Here is a 17,347-nt window from a genome sequence, read left to right as displayed (position 1 = left end):
TATCTGCCTCGGTTACTGAGTTTCCTCCCAATGAGTAGTGGTTTAATCGTCTACCATTTGTTACAATATAAGAGAAACAACTGAAATATGGCCGCCAAATGACTAAAGAAATCCAGGAAAAATAAATAAACTGAGCTTTGCAACGGTTGCTGTTGCCAAAAATTCAAAGAAGATCAATTTTCTACTGTTTTCATGGCAATTAAGAAAACATTTGTCTGCAAGATTGGCCATTTCCTAGATCCCTGCCTCAGGATATACAAATAGAAACAGGTGAAGAGGATACTTCATCAAATAATGGTCATCTTTCCATATTGGTATTAAATCAGCTGCATAAAGCTTGCCGTTCAGATACATTTGTTATGAGGTCTTGATATGAACGCATTTCTCCAGGCCTGGTGTAAAACTGAACCAGACTGCTTGATCCCTCACAGCCCTGACAAAGCTGGAGATCTGACCTTAGACTCCTTCTGTTACAAGTGGCATGCACCTCTACTATGGGTGTCAGGGGTTATGGGGAGAAGGTAGGAGAATGGGGTTGAGAGGGAGAGATAAATCAGCTATGATTGAATGGCAGAGTGGACTTGATGGGCCGAATGGCCTAATTCTGCTCCTATCACTTATGAACTACTCTGCTACAAAGACATTTTGTCATATTAATGATGTAGGAGAAAGAATAGTGAGGGCTAATAACTAGAAAATAACTAGTAAATAGGGATGTGAATTGTGTCATTGTGGTGACTGGGAACCGCAGACAAAGCTTTAAAGTAGAGACATGGAATGCAGCAGTGACAGCACCCAAGTTTCAGGAATTTAATGCACCAATCATTATAACTAGAAAATTGGATCCACGGTCAACTAAGTTAGACTTGTGGATAGTCATTTTATTCTGTAATCAAGATGTAGTTCGTTACCTAATTACCTGTAAGTCTTTCTGTGACCTCCATTCTGGAATCAACACCTAGTTTTACTGTTAATCAGGTTTCTGTGCAATCTTGTCAGCTGAGAATGTAAACACTGTGCCCAACTCGTGCACTGGAGGTCAGCTTTGACTGGTCTCCTGGTGCGCACCAGCTTTAATAACTCGCCCGTTACTTCCAAAACCAACTCTGCCTGGCCTTTCCAATTGCTCCTACATTGCTTTGCTATCTCCAGACTTGATTGGACTCGTACTCTCATGTTTGGCCTCCCAACTTTTACTGTTAGTAAACCAGCCTCCGAAAAATTATCCCTGTATCCAATTCTGCAGCAAACCATGCTCACCAAATCCTACTCATCTCTGGATTGAATCTTTTGGACACCTGAGCAAAATGTAGGACATTTAAGGCCATTTTACCGACTGAGGAAGTAACTATAATCATAATCATTGATGCTATGACAAGTCCCTCTGCTGTAAGTTATGTCTATGTCAGCCATTTTCTGTTGAGATAGACCAAAATGGTATTGAACAAATGAGCTAGAAGGATATTCTGAGTAATGATGGAAGTGAAAAGTTTGTTTGCCAGTGGAGCTAGCTATGTCGGGTTGTCTCCCATAGTTAAGGGACATGCTTAAATTATCAATGGCTTAGTTGATAAATATTCAGCAGACCAGCAGTAGCTGTTGAAAGGAAAACAGTTAAACAGAGAAAGTTTATTTTTCCATTGATCCTACTGAGTGTAACCAACATTTTCTCTTTTAATTTGTTGTTATTTCATGGGCATGGCTTGGATATTCTGAGTTATGATAAACATATTAGGGACCACGTTTTATCATTGCACAGTGAGGAGATAATGCTTTAGGGTGCATTAACACCTCCCAATCAGTCCACTGGTCAGGCAGGTTTGAGAAGTGCAAAGCCATCTCTGTCTAACAGGCATTGGCGGGTTAAGGTTACTGGCTACAGCTATAATAAAACTCCTCTGGAAAATTATAGCTCTAGAACATAGAGCATGGATTAGTACAGCATAGAAACTGGTCCTTCAGCCCACAAAGTCTGTGCCAAACATAATGCCAATCCTTATCTGCCGGCACGTAATCCATATCCCTCCATTACATATAACCATGTGCTTTTCAAAAAGTCTCTTAATTACCACTGTTGTATCTAGCTCCACCATCAACCCGGCAGCATGTTCCAGACATTCACCACACTCTGTGTAAAGAAACATTCTGCACATCTCCTTTAAACTCTCATTAAAGCTTTGCCTTCTAGTATTTGATATTTTCATCCTGCGAAATAGGTTCTGACTGTCTACACTATCTATGCCTCTAATAATTGTATATACTTCTATCAAGTCACTCCGCAACCTTCCCGCAACTCCCCACAACCTTCGGTGTTCCAGAGGAAACAATCCAATTCTGTCCAACTTGTCTCTCTAGCTAATACCTTCTAAACCAGGTATCATTCTGGTAAACCACCTCTGCATGCTTTCTAAAGCCTCCACATCCTTCCTGTAATGGAGCAACCAGACCTGCATACAACACTCCAAATGTGGCCATAAGCAATGTCCCATGAACCTACACTATGGCTTCCTGACCCTTATATTCATCCAATATATATCAACTGTACAACAACATGGGATAGTGAGAGAAGGTACAACATGGGACTGAGGTGCAGTGAAGCCATCACTTTACAAAGTCGGGGTGGTGATCAGTGATGTCCCGGCACTGTTGCAGAAGTAATTTGATACCAGCCCATCTGACAAGAAATGTGATGGTTACCCTCAAGTTCAAGTTCATGTTCAAGTTCACAATTATTGTCACGTGCACCAATTGGTACAGTGAAATTTTAGTTGCCATACAGCCATACAAATAAATAGAACACAATACACAATTGCATTCTCTAAAGAGAACCAGGCAGTTGAACAGGAGATAAAGTTGGGAGGAGCTGATCCTATTTGGGATATTACAGGAGATATTGACTTACTAATATCACCTCCAAACGGTGCAACCAAAGACCGACTGAAAATAATTGTGGCAGAATTTAACATCTTGGATATGAATCAGAAAAGGAAAATCAAATGGGTGACTTTATGATCTTAAAAGGGACGGCAGGAACGAGGACGGATCCATTGCCTTCAGGGACTCAGAACGGGAGTCAAGGTCAAGACAGTGTGAAATCAGAGGTACAAAGATAGAGTGGATTAAGTAGCAACCAAAGTAGAGATTGGTGTCATTGTAATCATGTTATCCATGATGTACCAAATTATTCCTATTACTAGAGTAGCTACTAGAGTAGCTGCTCATTATTGAGGTTAATGTTTTGGTGTGTTGGAATAACCAATTCAGTCTACAGAATTATGTAAATAATCAAGTTGAAACTAAAATTGCATTTTAATGGTTTAATGGTTCAAACTGAATCTGTATATAGTTGGAGAGTTCTATAATTTCATTTATAATTTTATAATTCTATCTATGAAAACAGTAAATGTTTTGTATTAGTTTATTTGTTATTGAAGGAGTATTAATGATGGGTATTTAAGTGTAAGAGTGCCATGTTATATGACTTTTGATAGATCATTGTACTTGGTATTGCAGTTAGTTGAGAGTTTCCAGCCTTCAACAAAGGATGTTATGTTGTTAGCATTACATTTGTAATTTACCGTTGAAAGTAGCAACACAAAGGTGCCTGCAGAAAATATCAAGTATGATCCCATTTCTGTACTTTTATGTCCAAATCACACTTTATACTTGATTTGTGATTGGCACTAATTGAATTTTCAGGTGCTGTGTTGCATTTAATAAATGATTACAATTTTAGAATTTGGAGAGTGCGTGATGGAAGGCAGTGATTTTAACAACAGCTTCAGTGCCTAATCAGTTTTCAGATAAATGCTCAGCACTGCACTAATGTGTCATCAGCACTTTGATAACGCCTCCAAGGGGATAGCATTGCACACATGCACTAATGAATAAAACACAAGTCTTTGTGCGAACAATGCTCTTGGGCTCATTTCATTGAACAGGTTCATTTGATACATTTGACAAGATGTCATTTGACAAGATTCGATTCCACAATGCTGTAATTCTGAAGATGATTAGACTGTTAACTCATCCGAACTAGATTTTGCAAAACAGCAGTTGTTCTAAGTAGGTAATGATATTCAGTTTCCAATAAGTAATTAATTAACCGTCATCCTAGACCCCACCCCCACTAAGAGTCCTTACTTTACTTTCCACAATGGCTTAGTAACTTTTGAAATTCATACGTGTTATATACTATATTTAAGGCTATATTTAAGAGGGAGTTAGATGTGGCCCTTGTGGCTAAAGGGATCATGCGGTATGGAGAGAAGGCGGGTACAGGATACTAAGTTGGATGATCAGCCATGATCATATTAAATGGCGGTGTAGACGCAAGGGGCCGAATGGCCTACTCCTGCACCTATTTTCTATGTTTCTATGTGTTCCGGTTTTTACTGTAAATCCAACCAACAACAAATCTTTCTCATCTGCAGAGTAAAAGAAAAGGAAAATATTTCACAAGTATCTACATGACATTATATTTTCAGAAGAAGAATAAAACTTCATGTTAATTGCAGCAAACCAAATTTCATATGAACTGGGCTGATAGGAAAATGTATTAATAACTTTGGCAAGCTCTGGAGGACTTAAAAGACAAAATATGTCACAAAACATCATTCATTTTAACAGGTTGATAAATGAGGAGACAGATTATCATTTTAAGGGTAATGTAAGATCTCGCCCAAACTCCAAACTGGAGTTTAGAAGGATGGGGGGGATCTTATAGAAAAATATATAATTATAAAAGGACTGGACTAGATGCAGGAAAAATGTTCCCAGTGTTGGGCGAGATCAGAACCAGGGGCCACAGTCTCAGAATAAAGGGGAAGCCATTTACGACTGAGGTGAGAAGAAAACCTTTTCACCCAGAGAGTTGTGAATTTGTGGAATTCCCTGCCACAGAGGGTAGTGGAGGCCAAGTCACTGGATGGATTTAAGAGAGAGTTAGATAGAACTCTAGTGGCTAGTGGAATCAAGGAATATGGGGAGAAGGCAGGCACGGGTTATTGATAGGGGACAATCAGCCATGATCACAATGAATGGCGGTGTTGGCTCGAAGGGCCAAATGGCCTCCTCCTGCACCTATTTTCTATGTTTCAATGTCACTGAATTTTACCAATACTCTTCAGTAGAGAATTCCAGGATTTAAATCCAATGACAATGAAGGAGCAGCAATATATTTCCAAGCACCTTCCTTTCTGTTAAATGTAAGTCCAGCAATGGAAAGTTTACCCTTGATTTTCATTGATCTAAATTTCACCAGGTCCCTATGTTGCCTTGGCATTAAGAGCTGTCTTAAGATCATGTGATTGGAGCAGTATTAGGCCATTCGGCCCATCAAGTCTACTCCACCATTCAATCATAGCTGATCTATCTCTCCCTCTTATCCCAATTCTCCTGCCTTCTCCCGTTAACCACGGACAGTCACCATCCCTTAGAAGTCATCTGTTTAGTCCATATTTGGACCAAGATTGTAATGAAGTCTACAGGTGAGTAGTCCTGGCTACATCCCATCTGAGCATGGATGTGCGGGCCATTGGTGAATAGGTAGTCCTAGATACCCTCATTGGCACCATCCATCATTGTGTGATGATTGAGAGCAGACAGTCGTTGGGTAGATTATATTTATGCTCTTTATTTGTGACGAGGCATAGTTGTGACATTCTCCCCATGATCAAAGAGATGTTTACGGAATATGGGGAGAAAGCAAGAATGGGGTACTGATTTTCTTTGATCAGCCATTTTCATATTGAATGGCAGTGCTGGCCTACTCCTGCACCTATTTTCTTTGTTTCTATGTTAATAGTTTAGCATACGGGAACCGACTGGTGAGATGTGGAGCTAATTCTATAGAGTAGAGAACAGCAACTGAGCTGATGTGCTTGGGTTAGTTCATCTCAGAGCACAAACATGCAGAACTGTGAAACTGAATGCACTTTGCACCCACACCTCACCATTACATTAGCTACGGCTGGCAGTTTAGTGTAACCCATTCATGTCAATTGCGTTCATTGAAATTTGATTAAAAAGGTAAGTGCAAATAAGTGGTATTTAAAAAAAGATTATATCCATAAACTAAATGCTTTTAATTTTATAACTTAACTGTTATTTTTTGAAGTAATACATGTATTGGTTTTTATAGTTTAGCAATAGAGAGTGAAAACAGACCTTTCTCCCCACCGAGTACTTGCCACCTATTGATCACCCGTAGACTAGTTCTATGTTATACCACTTTTGCATCCTACACATTAGAAATATTTTTCAGAAGCCAATTAACCTACAAACTTGCACATCTTTGGAATGTGGGAGGAAACCAGAACAATCGGAGAAAGCCTGTGTGGTCACAAGGAGAACGTACAAACTCCACACAGATATCACCCGTAGTCTGGATTGAACCTGGGTCTCTGGTGCTGTAAGGCAGCAGCCCTTCCACTGCACCACTCTGCCGCCCCATGTATTAAAAATATTTAAAATTATTTAATCCATTGAAATTGTTTAAATGCTTCTATTCGTTGAAGGTATTTAAAAACAAGTTAAAAATCCTTTAACAGCCAAGTGTCAGAGGGCCATCAGTTTGGAGCTCATTTGCAATTTTGGATGATAAGAGACATGAGTACAGAAACGTCCAGATCAAACACAACTCAGCCCATTATTCATTATTCCTATAATACATTTGCCAACTGCTCATTTGCCACTCTATTTGGAAGCTTAAAAGCTTAAGCATGGAATGTTTAATTATTTAAATCTCTGGGTTAGTTGAATACTTGATTGTGATTGATTAGAATTGATAGCCTAACAGTACCTAGGTATATTGACCTCCCTTGCATTATACCAACAATGCACATATCATTAACTTTGGGCAATCTATTAAAATGGAGATTATAAAATGAGCTTTCTTTTATATGCCTCATACAAGTTTTCTTTGTTTGAATCATTGGAAACAAAAGTATGGTAATTAGTATAATGTGCAATTAGTTTGATGTTGGATACTTTAGACTTTTGTCCAAAGGTAATATAACTTCCATATCAAATTTAGATTCATGGAAAATATGAGCTCGTTCATGGAAGATGATCTTTTCACGAGCAAAACTGAAGAGAATTGGAAAGCAGTTCAAATTGTACAACCTCCCAATATATTTTACCACATTTTTGTCGTTTACTCGTGATTCATTTTCAATGTTCTTTTCACTTTCCTGTTCATTTACTTTTCTGTCTGAGATGAGTACCAGTGCTCAAGAGTAATCTCCCAATTGCAGCCATTCAAAGTTAGCACCATGCACTTGGCAGCTTCGTAAAACACAGTAAGATGAAGATCAAGTACACACAATATTGATATGTGTCCCTATTCAACTTCATACAAGTTTATTGTGGAAAACAGAAGCTCACAGTAGAGGAGGTATTAAATGGGTGTGGATACAAGAATAGCTGTCTCCTGCTTGAGGAAACAAGCAGTATGCATAAATAGGATTATCCTTGTTGGCAAAGTTTTGCAAGTGGCTACAGGTACTGTACATGCTGATGCCTCAATGTTTTACAACATAATAACGCATGAAAGCGCCACAGTTTGATTGCTAAATTTGTTGATGCCACAATTATAGGTAGAAGAAATATGTTGAGAAGTGGATATAAGGAGCTCACAAAGGGATATAGATAGGTTTAGTGAGTGAGCAAAGATCTGACAAATGTAGAATAAGGTGGGAAAGTGTGAAATTGTCCAAGTTAGCAGGAAAAAATAAACATATTATGTAAATGGTGAAAGAATGCAGAGCTCTGAGTTGAAGAGGGATTTAGAACTTCTGATATATGTAAAAAACTAGAATGGATGATTAGCATATAATTAGGGAAGCAAACGGAATGTTATTGTTGCTTTCTGGAGAATGTAATGTAAAATTAGGGTGGTTTGGCTTCAGTTATATAAGCTATTGGTGAGTCCCCATCAGGGGAACTGTTAATAGTAATGGTCTCCTTATTTTTAAAAGAATGTAAATATGTTGTAAACACTTCAGAAAAAGTTTTTGCTACGCCTAAATTGAATGAGCAGGGTGATATATGAAAATAATTTGGACAGTTTAGGCTTTTATCTGTCTATATTTAGGAGAATGAGAAAGGATATATGAGGGCACTTGACAAGGTAGGTATTGAGAGGAAACTTTTTCTTAACACTAAACAATTGCCCTTTTAAGATGGCAATGAGGTGAGATGTTTTTTTCTCATTCACTGGAACTCATGGATCTGTGGAATTCTTTTCCTCAAAAGGAAGTGATATTCTGAAATGTCATATTTTCACAGATTTACATCTTCCCACCTTATAGTCCATTTGCTCAATGAAGGCGGAGGTTAATAGACTCTCTGTGGATTAATATGACCATACTAGGAGATAAGTTATACTAGGAGAGAAGTTGAAGTTATAGTCAAACCAGCTGTGATCTTATTGAATGAGGGAGTTGACTTCCAGTTCATCTGTTTAAAAAGTTATGGAAATGTACAAAGAAGGTTTATTAAGATGATAAAAGGGACACAAAGTGCTGGAGTAACTCAGCAGGTCAGATAACATCTCTAGAGAACATGGATAGGTGATGTTTTGGGTTAGGACAGTCTGAACCTGAAACATAGCCTAACAATGTTCTCCAGGGATGTTGTCTGACCTCCTTCATTTACTCCAGCACTCTGTGTCCTTTTGCATAAACCAGTATCTGCAGTTTCTTGGTTCTTTATTGAGATGATATCAGGGATACTAAGATTCAATATTCCAGGAGAATAAAGAAAAGGGAGGTCTTTTTGTTGGGACAGGGAATTCTATGGCTAAATGTTAATGCACACAAGCATCTTTTGAGATTAAACAACAAAAGACAAGTTATTATTGGTAACTGATCTGTAATAGGTTTTAAGAAAAAAATGCTAAAATATTTGGAAGCAAAATTACTAAGTCCTATGTGGTGTAAGGAAAGTAATAGGACTAGATGGATAATTCAATTAATACAGACTCAAGGGGCCAGGTAGCTTTCTCCACTGTTCTATAATTCAACAATTCTACTCATTCTTAAGTGCAATGTGCAGCCTACTATTGTACCTCTGGTTGGAAAATTATTTTCAGGAGATAAGGGCAGTAGAAAATGGACCAAATGTTTCTGCCAAGTTTATTATCCAACATTGCTTCCCATACAAGCTTCAACAAATGTCTTCTTGTTTTCATGAAGCCGTTGAGTCTTTTGTCTTCCCAATTAGTCTGACAGTGCCTCTTAAACAACAGTGAGATAAGGCAAACTGATTTATAGCTCTCTAATGTCTCTTCCTTCAGGCCAGCAACAGGTTTCTACCCTATTAGTCTGAGGTACATTCTGATGGACTGTAAGTGTGAGAAGGCCTTTCTAGCTGTTTGATTTTTTGTTTGTTTATTTGGAATAAATTGTGCAAATAATTTTCTGAATTTGTTGTCATTAGAACAAATCAGAATTATCAATTCCACTGAAAGCTTCTGCCACTCTATCTTTCTATGAGTTTTCTCCGACATTACCTCGATGGCATCCCTTTTGTATATGGAGCAGTTCCGTGACATGAGCAGAATTTTTTGTGCGTTTCACAACTTATGGATTGTAACAGTCATATTTTGCAACAAGTTGCACTTTTTGTACAGGAGATTGTTTAAATGGGTCTGATCTAATACGAAAATGCTGGGTTTCCTCAGAATTTGAAAAGACAATCAGAGCACAGAATTTTGTTGATCGAAGATTTTACTCGATAAAACACTTTCCTTTTGTAAGTCGTAATATACACACACAGTTCATGTGCACAAAGATGTAACATGAAGCGATTTAACATCGAGCTTTCCTCAACCTATCAGCCATAGTGCTGTGCAGGCTCAGTGAATACAAAGTACATGCCACTTATCTGATTATACAGATTCCTCCATCTGCACCATCTCACACTGATCCCTGGCAGAGTTAAGCATCAGTTGAAGGGGCAGTAAAATCACGTACAAAAATGGATCTCTCTCGGCAAACAAAAGGTCTTGAGTTCATGTGAAAAGCCTGCAAGAACATTGTCAGCCTGTCCATAAAACAAAACTAGAACACCTAAATACTCCAGTTAAGTGAACACCCAATGCATGTCAACCTCAAGAAATCATGGGATATTATAACAAGTGAGAATCTAGTATCTATTGTATGGAATAGAGTACACGGAAGTGAGTGCAGCTTTCTATAAGAAATAATTAATTTGCGATTTTTGTATTTAGTTGAAGTTTTGAGGAATCTATAGACAGTGATGATCCAAGCAGATTTACCACAATAGTTCATAATCATGAAACCTGGCTGTAAAGGTAACATCGTGAGTAATATGACTGCAAAAATGTGTTTATTTCAGAGAGGAGGGGAAGCAGGATATTGAGTTTTATTTTGCTTTTCTGTTATGATAAACTAACAATAAAATACAATGACGTGGTTCTTAATTCATGAGCAAAATCAGCCCTGCACTCCCATTGACTCTTTCTTATTTTACTTACAAATTTTAAAATAGAAAGTTATAGTGATACAGTATGGAAACAGGCCCTTCGGCCCAACTTGCACACAATGGTCAACAATGTTCCAGCTACACTAGTCCCACTGAGATGGGACATTGCAATCTTCACGTGGTCCGCCCTGTTTCGACGAAAGGAATCGACCTGGTGTGCACAAACAAATAAGATCAAATAGAACAAGTTGTCCAACAACTTTAGGCTGTGCACACCATACGCAAGAAGAAGAAGAAGACTAGTCCCACTTGCCTGTGCATAGTCCACATCCCTCCAAACCTGTCTTATCCATGGACCTGCTTCTTAAACGATGGGATAGTCCCAGCCTCAACTACCTCTTCCGGCAGCTTGTTTCATACACCCACCACCCTTTGTGTGAAAAAGTTACCCCTTAGATTCCTATTAAATCTTTTCCCCTTCACTTTGAACCTGTGTCCTCTGGTTCTCGAATCCCCTACTCTGGGCAGGAGACTCTGTGCATCTACCCGATCTATTCCTCTCATGATTTTGTACACCTCTATAAGATTCCCCCTCATCCTCCTGTGCTCCATGGAATAGAGACCCAGCCAACTCAAACTCTCCCTGTAGCTCACACCCTCCAGTCCTGGCAACATCCTCATCAATCTTTTCTGAACCCTTTCAAGTTTGACAATATAGTTCTTATAGTTCGGTGCCCAGAACTGAACACATTATTCTAAATGCGGTCTCACCAACGTCTTATACAACTGCAACATGACCTCCCAACTTCTATACTCAATACTCTGACTGATGAAGGCTCCTGCAACTCAGCCTTCAAGGAACCATGTACTCCTAGATCCCTCTGCTCTACAACACTATCCCGAGGCCTACCATTTACTGTGTAGGTCCTGCCCTTGTTCGGTCCCAAAATGCAACACCTCACACTTCTCTGTATTAAATTCCATCAACCATTCCTCCACCCACCTGGCCAATCGATCCAGATCCTGCTGCAATCTTTCACGACCATCTTCACTATCTGCAAAACCAATCACTTTTGCATCATCAGCAAACTTACTAATCTTCCCCTGTATGTTCTCATCCAAATCATTGATGTAGATGACAAACAGTAACGGGCCCAGCACCAAATCCTGAGGCATGCCACTCGTCACAGGCCTCCAGTTCGAGAAGCAACCTTCCACCATCACTCCCTGCTTCTTTCCATGCAGCCAATTTACTATCCATTCAGCTATCTCTCCTTGGATCCCATGGGATCTAACCTTCCAGAGCAGCCTTTATATAATATTGTGTTGCATTTACAACATATAAACCATCCTTTGGACTCCACAAATGCTGCTTGGCAAGATGTGTTTTTCCAGCAGTATATCTTTTGCTACAGAAACAGGCACATTCGGCCTACCATATTTATAATAGGATTTCATAAGGTCATAAGGAATAGGAGCAGATTTTGGCCATTCTGTCCATCAAGTCTACTCCGCCATTCAATCATGGCTGATCTACCTCTCCCTCCTAACCCCATTCTCCTGCCTTCTCCCCATAACCTCTGACACCTATACTAATCAAAAATCTATCCATCTATCAATCTATCTATCTCTGCCTTGAAAATATGCACTGACGTGGCCTCCACAGCCATCTGCAGCAAGAATTCCACAGATTCACCACCCTATGACTAAAGAAATTTCTCCTCATCTCCTTCCTAAAAGAACGTGCTGAGGCTATGACCTCTACTCCTAGACTCTCTCACTAGTGGAAACATCCTCTCCACATCCACTCTATCCAAGCCTTTCACTATTCTGTATGTTTCAATGAGGTTCCTCCTCATTCTTCTAAACTCCAGCGTGTACATGCCCAGTGCCGACAAATGCTCATCATAGGAAGAACCATTGTAACAGAATTTGACAGAGCAGGTAAAGCAAAATATTAAGGGATAAAGAGATATTTTAAACGGTTTGCCTTGCAATAATTCATTTAAAAAATAGTGCTTTAAATAGTCTGTGGATGGCATTGAGTGATGCTGGTTTATCCACTCTGAATATCTGCACCTATATATTCCACATTTAATTTGCACACTCACAGGAGATAATTCAATTTCATGCAAAATACCATTTAATTTCTTGGGAGTATATTTTAGCAGTCAAAGATTTTTACATTTATATATTATGTAAATGCATCAAAGACTAGTCATACATGTGTACACATTCACATACGCACACGCAGACACACAGGTGCATGATATATATGTATGCAATAAAGTTAAATTATATTCTGTTATTTTGAGGACAGATCGTTCAATCTATGCAACGTTGAGCAGGTGTTTTATTTTAAAATATCATTATAAACTGACCAGTTTCATTATTCCCTATATGCCTTTACATTGTGGCAAAAATAATAATAGGATATCCATTGAATATTTGTATTCAAACGACAAATAAAATGTTACAAAGTGTCTTTAAACTGTGCCATTTAGAAATTCCTTGGAAATGTATGTTATAAATTAAATGTAATTGCTGGTTTTCAGACAATCCTATTGTAGTATGAAAATCTGACTTTCAAACATTCTTGAACATTGCAGAATTTGCTGATGTTCAGATTGCCAAGAACACCTAAATATCTGAAACACTTTTCTGTAGTTAAGCTCGAAGTAGTTCCCTGAACATGATTTGCCATTTGCAGCCTCCTCCATCTGATTTTGAATTAGTGAAAGGTGAGATTTAGCCTGTCATCAATTTCTCCTCGGGCTCTTGAGCATCCGACAGGGCTGCTCCTTTGATGGCATGCTCCTGAAAATCTCTTTTTGTTCTTTATCTATTTGAACTGACAGTGATCAGGACCATAACAGAACATGCATCTCTTGAGAAATCACCTTACTCTCTGCCAATTGACAGATTCCTCTGTTCTGAATCAAGCAGACCTTGTCCCATCACTTACATCAAGGCTGGGCAGTAGCCACCAATTAGACCCTGGGAGCCTTGTAAAATCCGCAGCCACTTTTAAGTGTCTGTTCCGATTAGTCGGGATGAGAAAATGGCCATCACCCTTTACATGCAGCTCCCTGTCTCAATTTTCTCATTGCCTCCACAGGTGCGAGAAATGTGATCGGAGCTTCACACAAGCCACGCAGCTGAGCCGCCACCAACGGATGCCCAACGAGTGCAAACCAATAACAGAAAGCACAGAATCAATTGAAGTGGATTAACTGATTGACTGGCTGGAATTAAACTGCAAGGAAAGTCATGATTAAATGTCACGGACACTTAAGCAAAACCAAAGATTTCCTCTGAGCAACTTTCAATCAGCCCCAGAAAACCAAAAAAAAACAGTAATAAAATAAGTAAGATGTTAAAAGATATTGATCTTGGCATGGGAGAGAGAGAGAGAGAAACCAACCAAGAAAAAACAGATTATTTATTTATGATTAGAGATACGAATCATATCAATGGACCAAGTCAAAACGATGGGAGACTTGCAGAGATTCTTATGCCCAGAATATATTACATTTCTAAGAACCTTTTAATTGTTATTTAATACCAAAGTGAGAAAAAAATATTAATCAGTGGGTTCAGTAACCTGCAATTGTGACTGAAAATGCACATTGTTTTATTGCACCTTTTTAAGCATGACTTTAGGGACACAGATCTTTTATCCTTTTTTTCCCACAACGGTGATGTCTACAAGAAGAGCAAGAAATCGCAGATTTATTGTAAAATGCAAAGGTACCATTTCCTTCCTGGATTAAGACTCCATACAATTCAGTATTACTGACTTTACAAAAATGAAACATACAATTTGTTTATCTTGCCCGTTCAATCGTTCAAAATGTAAAACTGCATCAAAGCAATGTTAAATGTTAATGTTTTGCTGCAGTACAGCTGGCAACATGTCTGTCAGCAGAGCTATGAAAGCCAATGCATCTAAGTAAGTTTGAACAAACATTTGTCCATAAACTCTCAGGCAGAATAATAATTCAGCCTAAATTTGGGCTGATGGTGAAATGCTTCTTTTGATTACATTCTCTCCTGCATGATTAATTCTTTGAAACACACCTATTACTTTAAGCACTAAAATTAATGTAAAATAATGGGAAAGGTCTATGTTAAACTCACAATTTGGCAGAAATACATCATATATGTAGGGATAAGCCATAAGGGGGTTTGTAATCCGACATCCACTCATACCGTCCAAACACAAAAGCCTGGCTATGTTTTCATGTTCTAACAGAACAGTTACAATCAGCTAAAAGGGAATGCAATTTGATGAATCAGATAACTGGTATAAGTCTGCTTCTCGTGCTGAAGTTGATGCTTGTGTGGGTGGGGGACTAAATTACACAGACTGGTCACTCTGGTTTCATCTGTAAGTCAGATATACATAACACACTGGTGTGGGAGAAAACTTGTGGGTCTGTCACATCATTCCTTATCAAACTTTTGCAGCATAACTGCATTCAGAGAGAATATATTGAGTGACATTATGAATATTTAAGAATCATTAGGGTGTACATAACATTATGCAGAAAGATGCAATTCATGTTATCCATTAATGTTATCCACCATTAAACTCAAACTTAATTACATTCATTACATTACATCAACTACATTACTTGAATGGGCCATATACACATCAAAATGGTTACACATCTACGAATATGGAACTTCCATTTACTTCCAGTTATTCTGTTGGACTCAGCATCCTGTACACAATTTAATCACAACAATTTATAGAGGAATTAAAATTGTGAATGTTATATTCTGAATACTTGATATTAAGATGCATAAAGGCACACATCAGAGTTCTTGAGTTACCTCTGCACTGGCCACATGTTTTGGACTATATCATTTTTACATAACCATTGAGCAATATTGTATAACTGAGGACACTCCATGTTGGAATAAAAGCTGGATGAGGTTTTAAAATCACAACTCGTTTTTGCCCTTTGGTAATTACCACTGCACTTTGGCTCGTTGTTTTAAGTTCACTTTGAATATACTAGCATTTGTAACATACAATTTTACATTGCCAATTATGAATATTAAGAACAGAAAATATTATCAATGTACTTTCTATGAATAGAACAATACAGGAACTAAGTACAATATTTCGAAAATCAAAATGGTTTCAGTTATTTTCCAAAATACAAGCAAATACAAGCATGTAGTTCAGCATGGACAAAACGGGCTACAGAGCCTATTTCCATGCTGCATGTCAATGACTATTGAGTACCCTATTGACCCATTTCATTATTGCAAAATGGGAACTGCATTGATTATTCAGGTTATATCCTTCCGTACAGTTAATTCCTGCAAATTTTTTTTGGTTGACAGGAATCCTTCCCTGCCTCGTATAATGTTATTCTTTTTTTCTATTCCAATTTTTATGTTAATTTGTGCCATTAATTAATTACTATGGAAAAGTCAATCAGAATTTTGAATGCTACTTGGCCATCTGGAAATAATTGTCCACCTACCCATGGTGGACAAAAATAATAAAGGCATGCCATTTTCAGAATGTACCTCTTAAAATGTTAAATAACCCCCAAGCCAGCTTGGAATGAAGATTGTTAACATGTAAGGGTATTGCAAATAAAAAAGACACAGAAAAAAATAATATTTGGAAAAATGCCATTTTTAGCTGACAAACAATAATACCACACTTGATGGATAGTGTTATTTGTTATTATGCTCATTTGCAATTATCCAAACCCTCCTGTGACATGAGGTGGCATGGACATCAACCTCCTACAATGTACAAGTTATCCAAAGACCTATCTAGAAATAATTTAAAAAATATGATATAATCTTAATGTACAATTCAAATAAATAACACCATACATATTTTATCAATGATAGCTGCACTAGAGTTAAATAGATGCAATATGTATTATTATGGACTATTTTTTGGTTTATGATACATTATAAATTTTCACTCGATTATTACTTTTCCTGAATATATTTTATTACTACAAACTATTTTCTGAGTATTTTCTAATGGAATATAAGGAAAATTCATTTGTGTACATTTTCTACATGGCCAGGAAGTATTCTAGCTCAAAACAACATAAATAGTTTTAACAGAGTTCCCTATAGGAAATACATCACCGAAAGAAAAAAATCTAATTGCTGTACTAATTATTGTCAAAAAGTCTTGTGTTTTTAATATGATTTGTATGATGTACATATGTTTTAATATGTCACTCTATAGAAAGGGTAGATGAATAAAGAACAAACTAAATTTAATATATACACATGGAGTAGGTGTTACCATTTCAGAGATAAATATATTTTTCTTTTTTGATAAACCTCTCTCCAAGTAGAACAAAATTGAATGACTTGAAGATGACTATTTATCGATGCATTATGTTGGCTCCATGACACAGACCCTTTCTTGAACAAATCACAACAAGGCTTAATGTTTACTGGTCTAATAACTAATAGTTTGAATCCTTGACTACTGCCAGCACATTGTCATTGATTGAGATGCTAAACCAGAAGGACAAGCTGCAGAATGGAAGAGATATTTTAATGGGTCTGAGAGTGATAATAATCTGGGTGGGAAGGAGGGAAGGGCACGGAAAATAATCATAAATTATTGATCAGTAAACACTTTTTAAAACACTCAAATTTTCTTTTTTTGTGATTTTACTTTATTTTGCACGGTGAAAACTGCAAGAAAGAAAATGGTGCTTGCATTCAAAAATGTAAATGTTCAATTAATCTGATGGCTATCAAACTAATGTAGATCTATTTAAGATAGTAACTTTTACACAGTAGCTTTACTGAAATGACATTTTGATTAATAACTTGGAACTAGGTAGGCAAAAAGGCACAAATAATTTTTATTTATAGAAACATAGAAACATAGAAA

General features: G+C 37.6%; 1 protein-coding gene across 2 annotated transcripts in view; it reads left to right on the top strand.

Annotated features, from left to right (window-relative positions):
* Window positions 1-16,639, top strand: part of prdm6 (PR domain containing 6) — a 220,442-nt gene extending 203,803 nt beyond the window's left edge. For both annotated transcript variants that reach the window (XM_055633124.1, XM_055633125.1), the window contains one exon: window positions 13,568-16,639. In XM_055633124.1, coding sequence (XP_055489099.1) covers window positions 13,568-13,682 — 115 coding nt within the window. In that variant the 3' untranslated portion in view covers window positions 13,683-16,639. The remainder of the gene's footprint in view (window positions 1-13,567) is intronic.
* Window positions 16,640-17,347: the final 708 nt, after the last annotated feature.

Source organism: Leucoraja erinacea, chromosome 3 (genome assembly GCF_028641065.1).
Source record: "Leucoraja erinacea ecotype New England chromosome 3, Leri_hhj_1, whole genome shotgun sequence".
Lineage (NCBI taxonomy): Eukaryota > Metazoa > Chordata > Chondrichthyes > Rajiformes > Rajidae > Leucoraja > Leucoraja erinaceus.
This window is presented reverse-complemented; position numbering and strand designations above follow the sequence as displayed.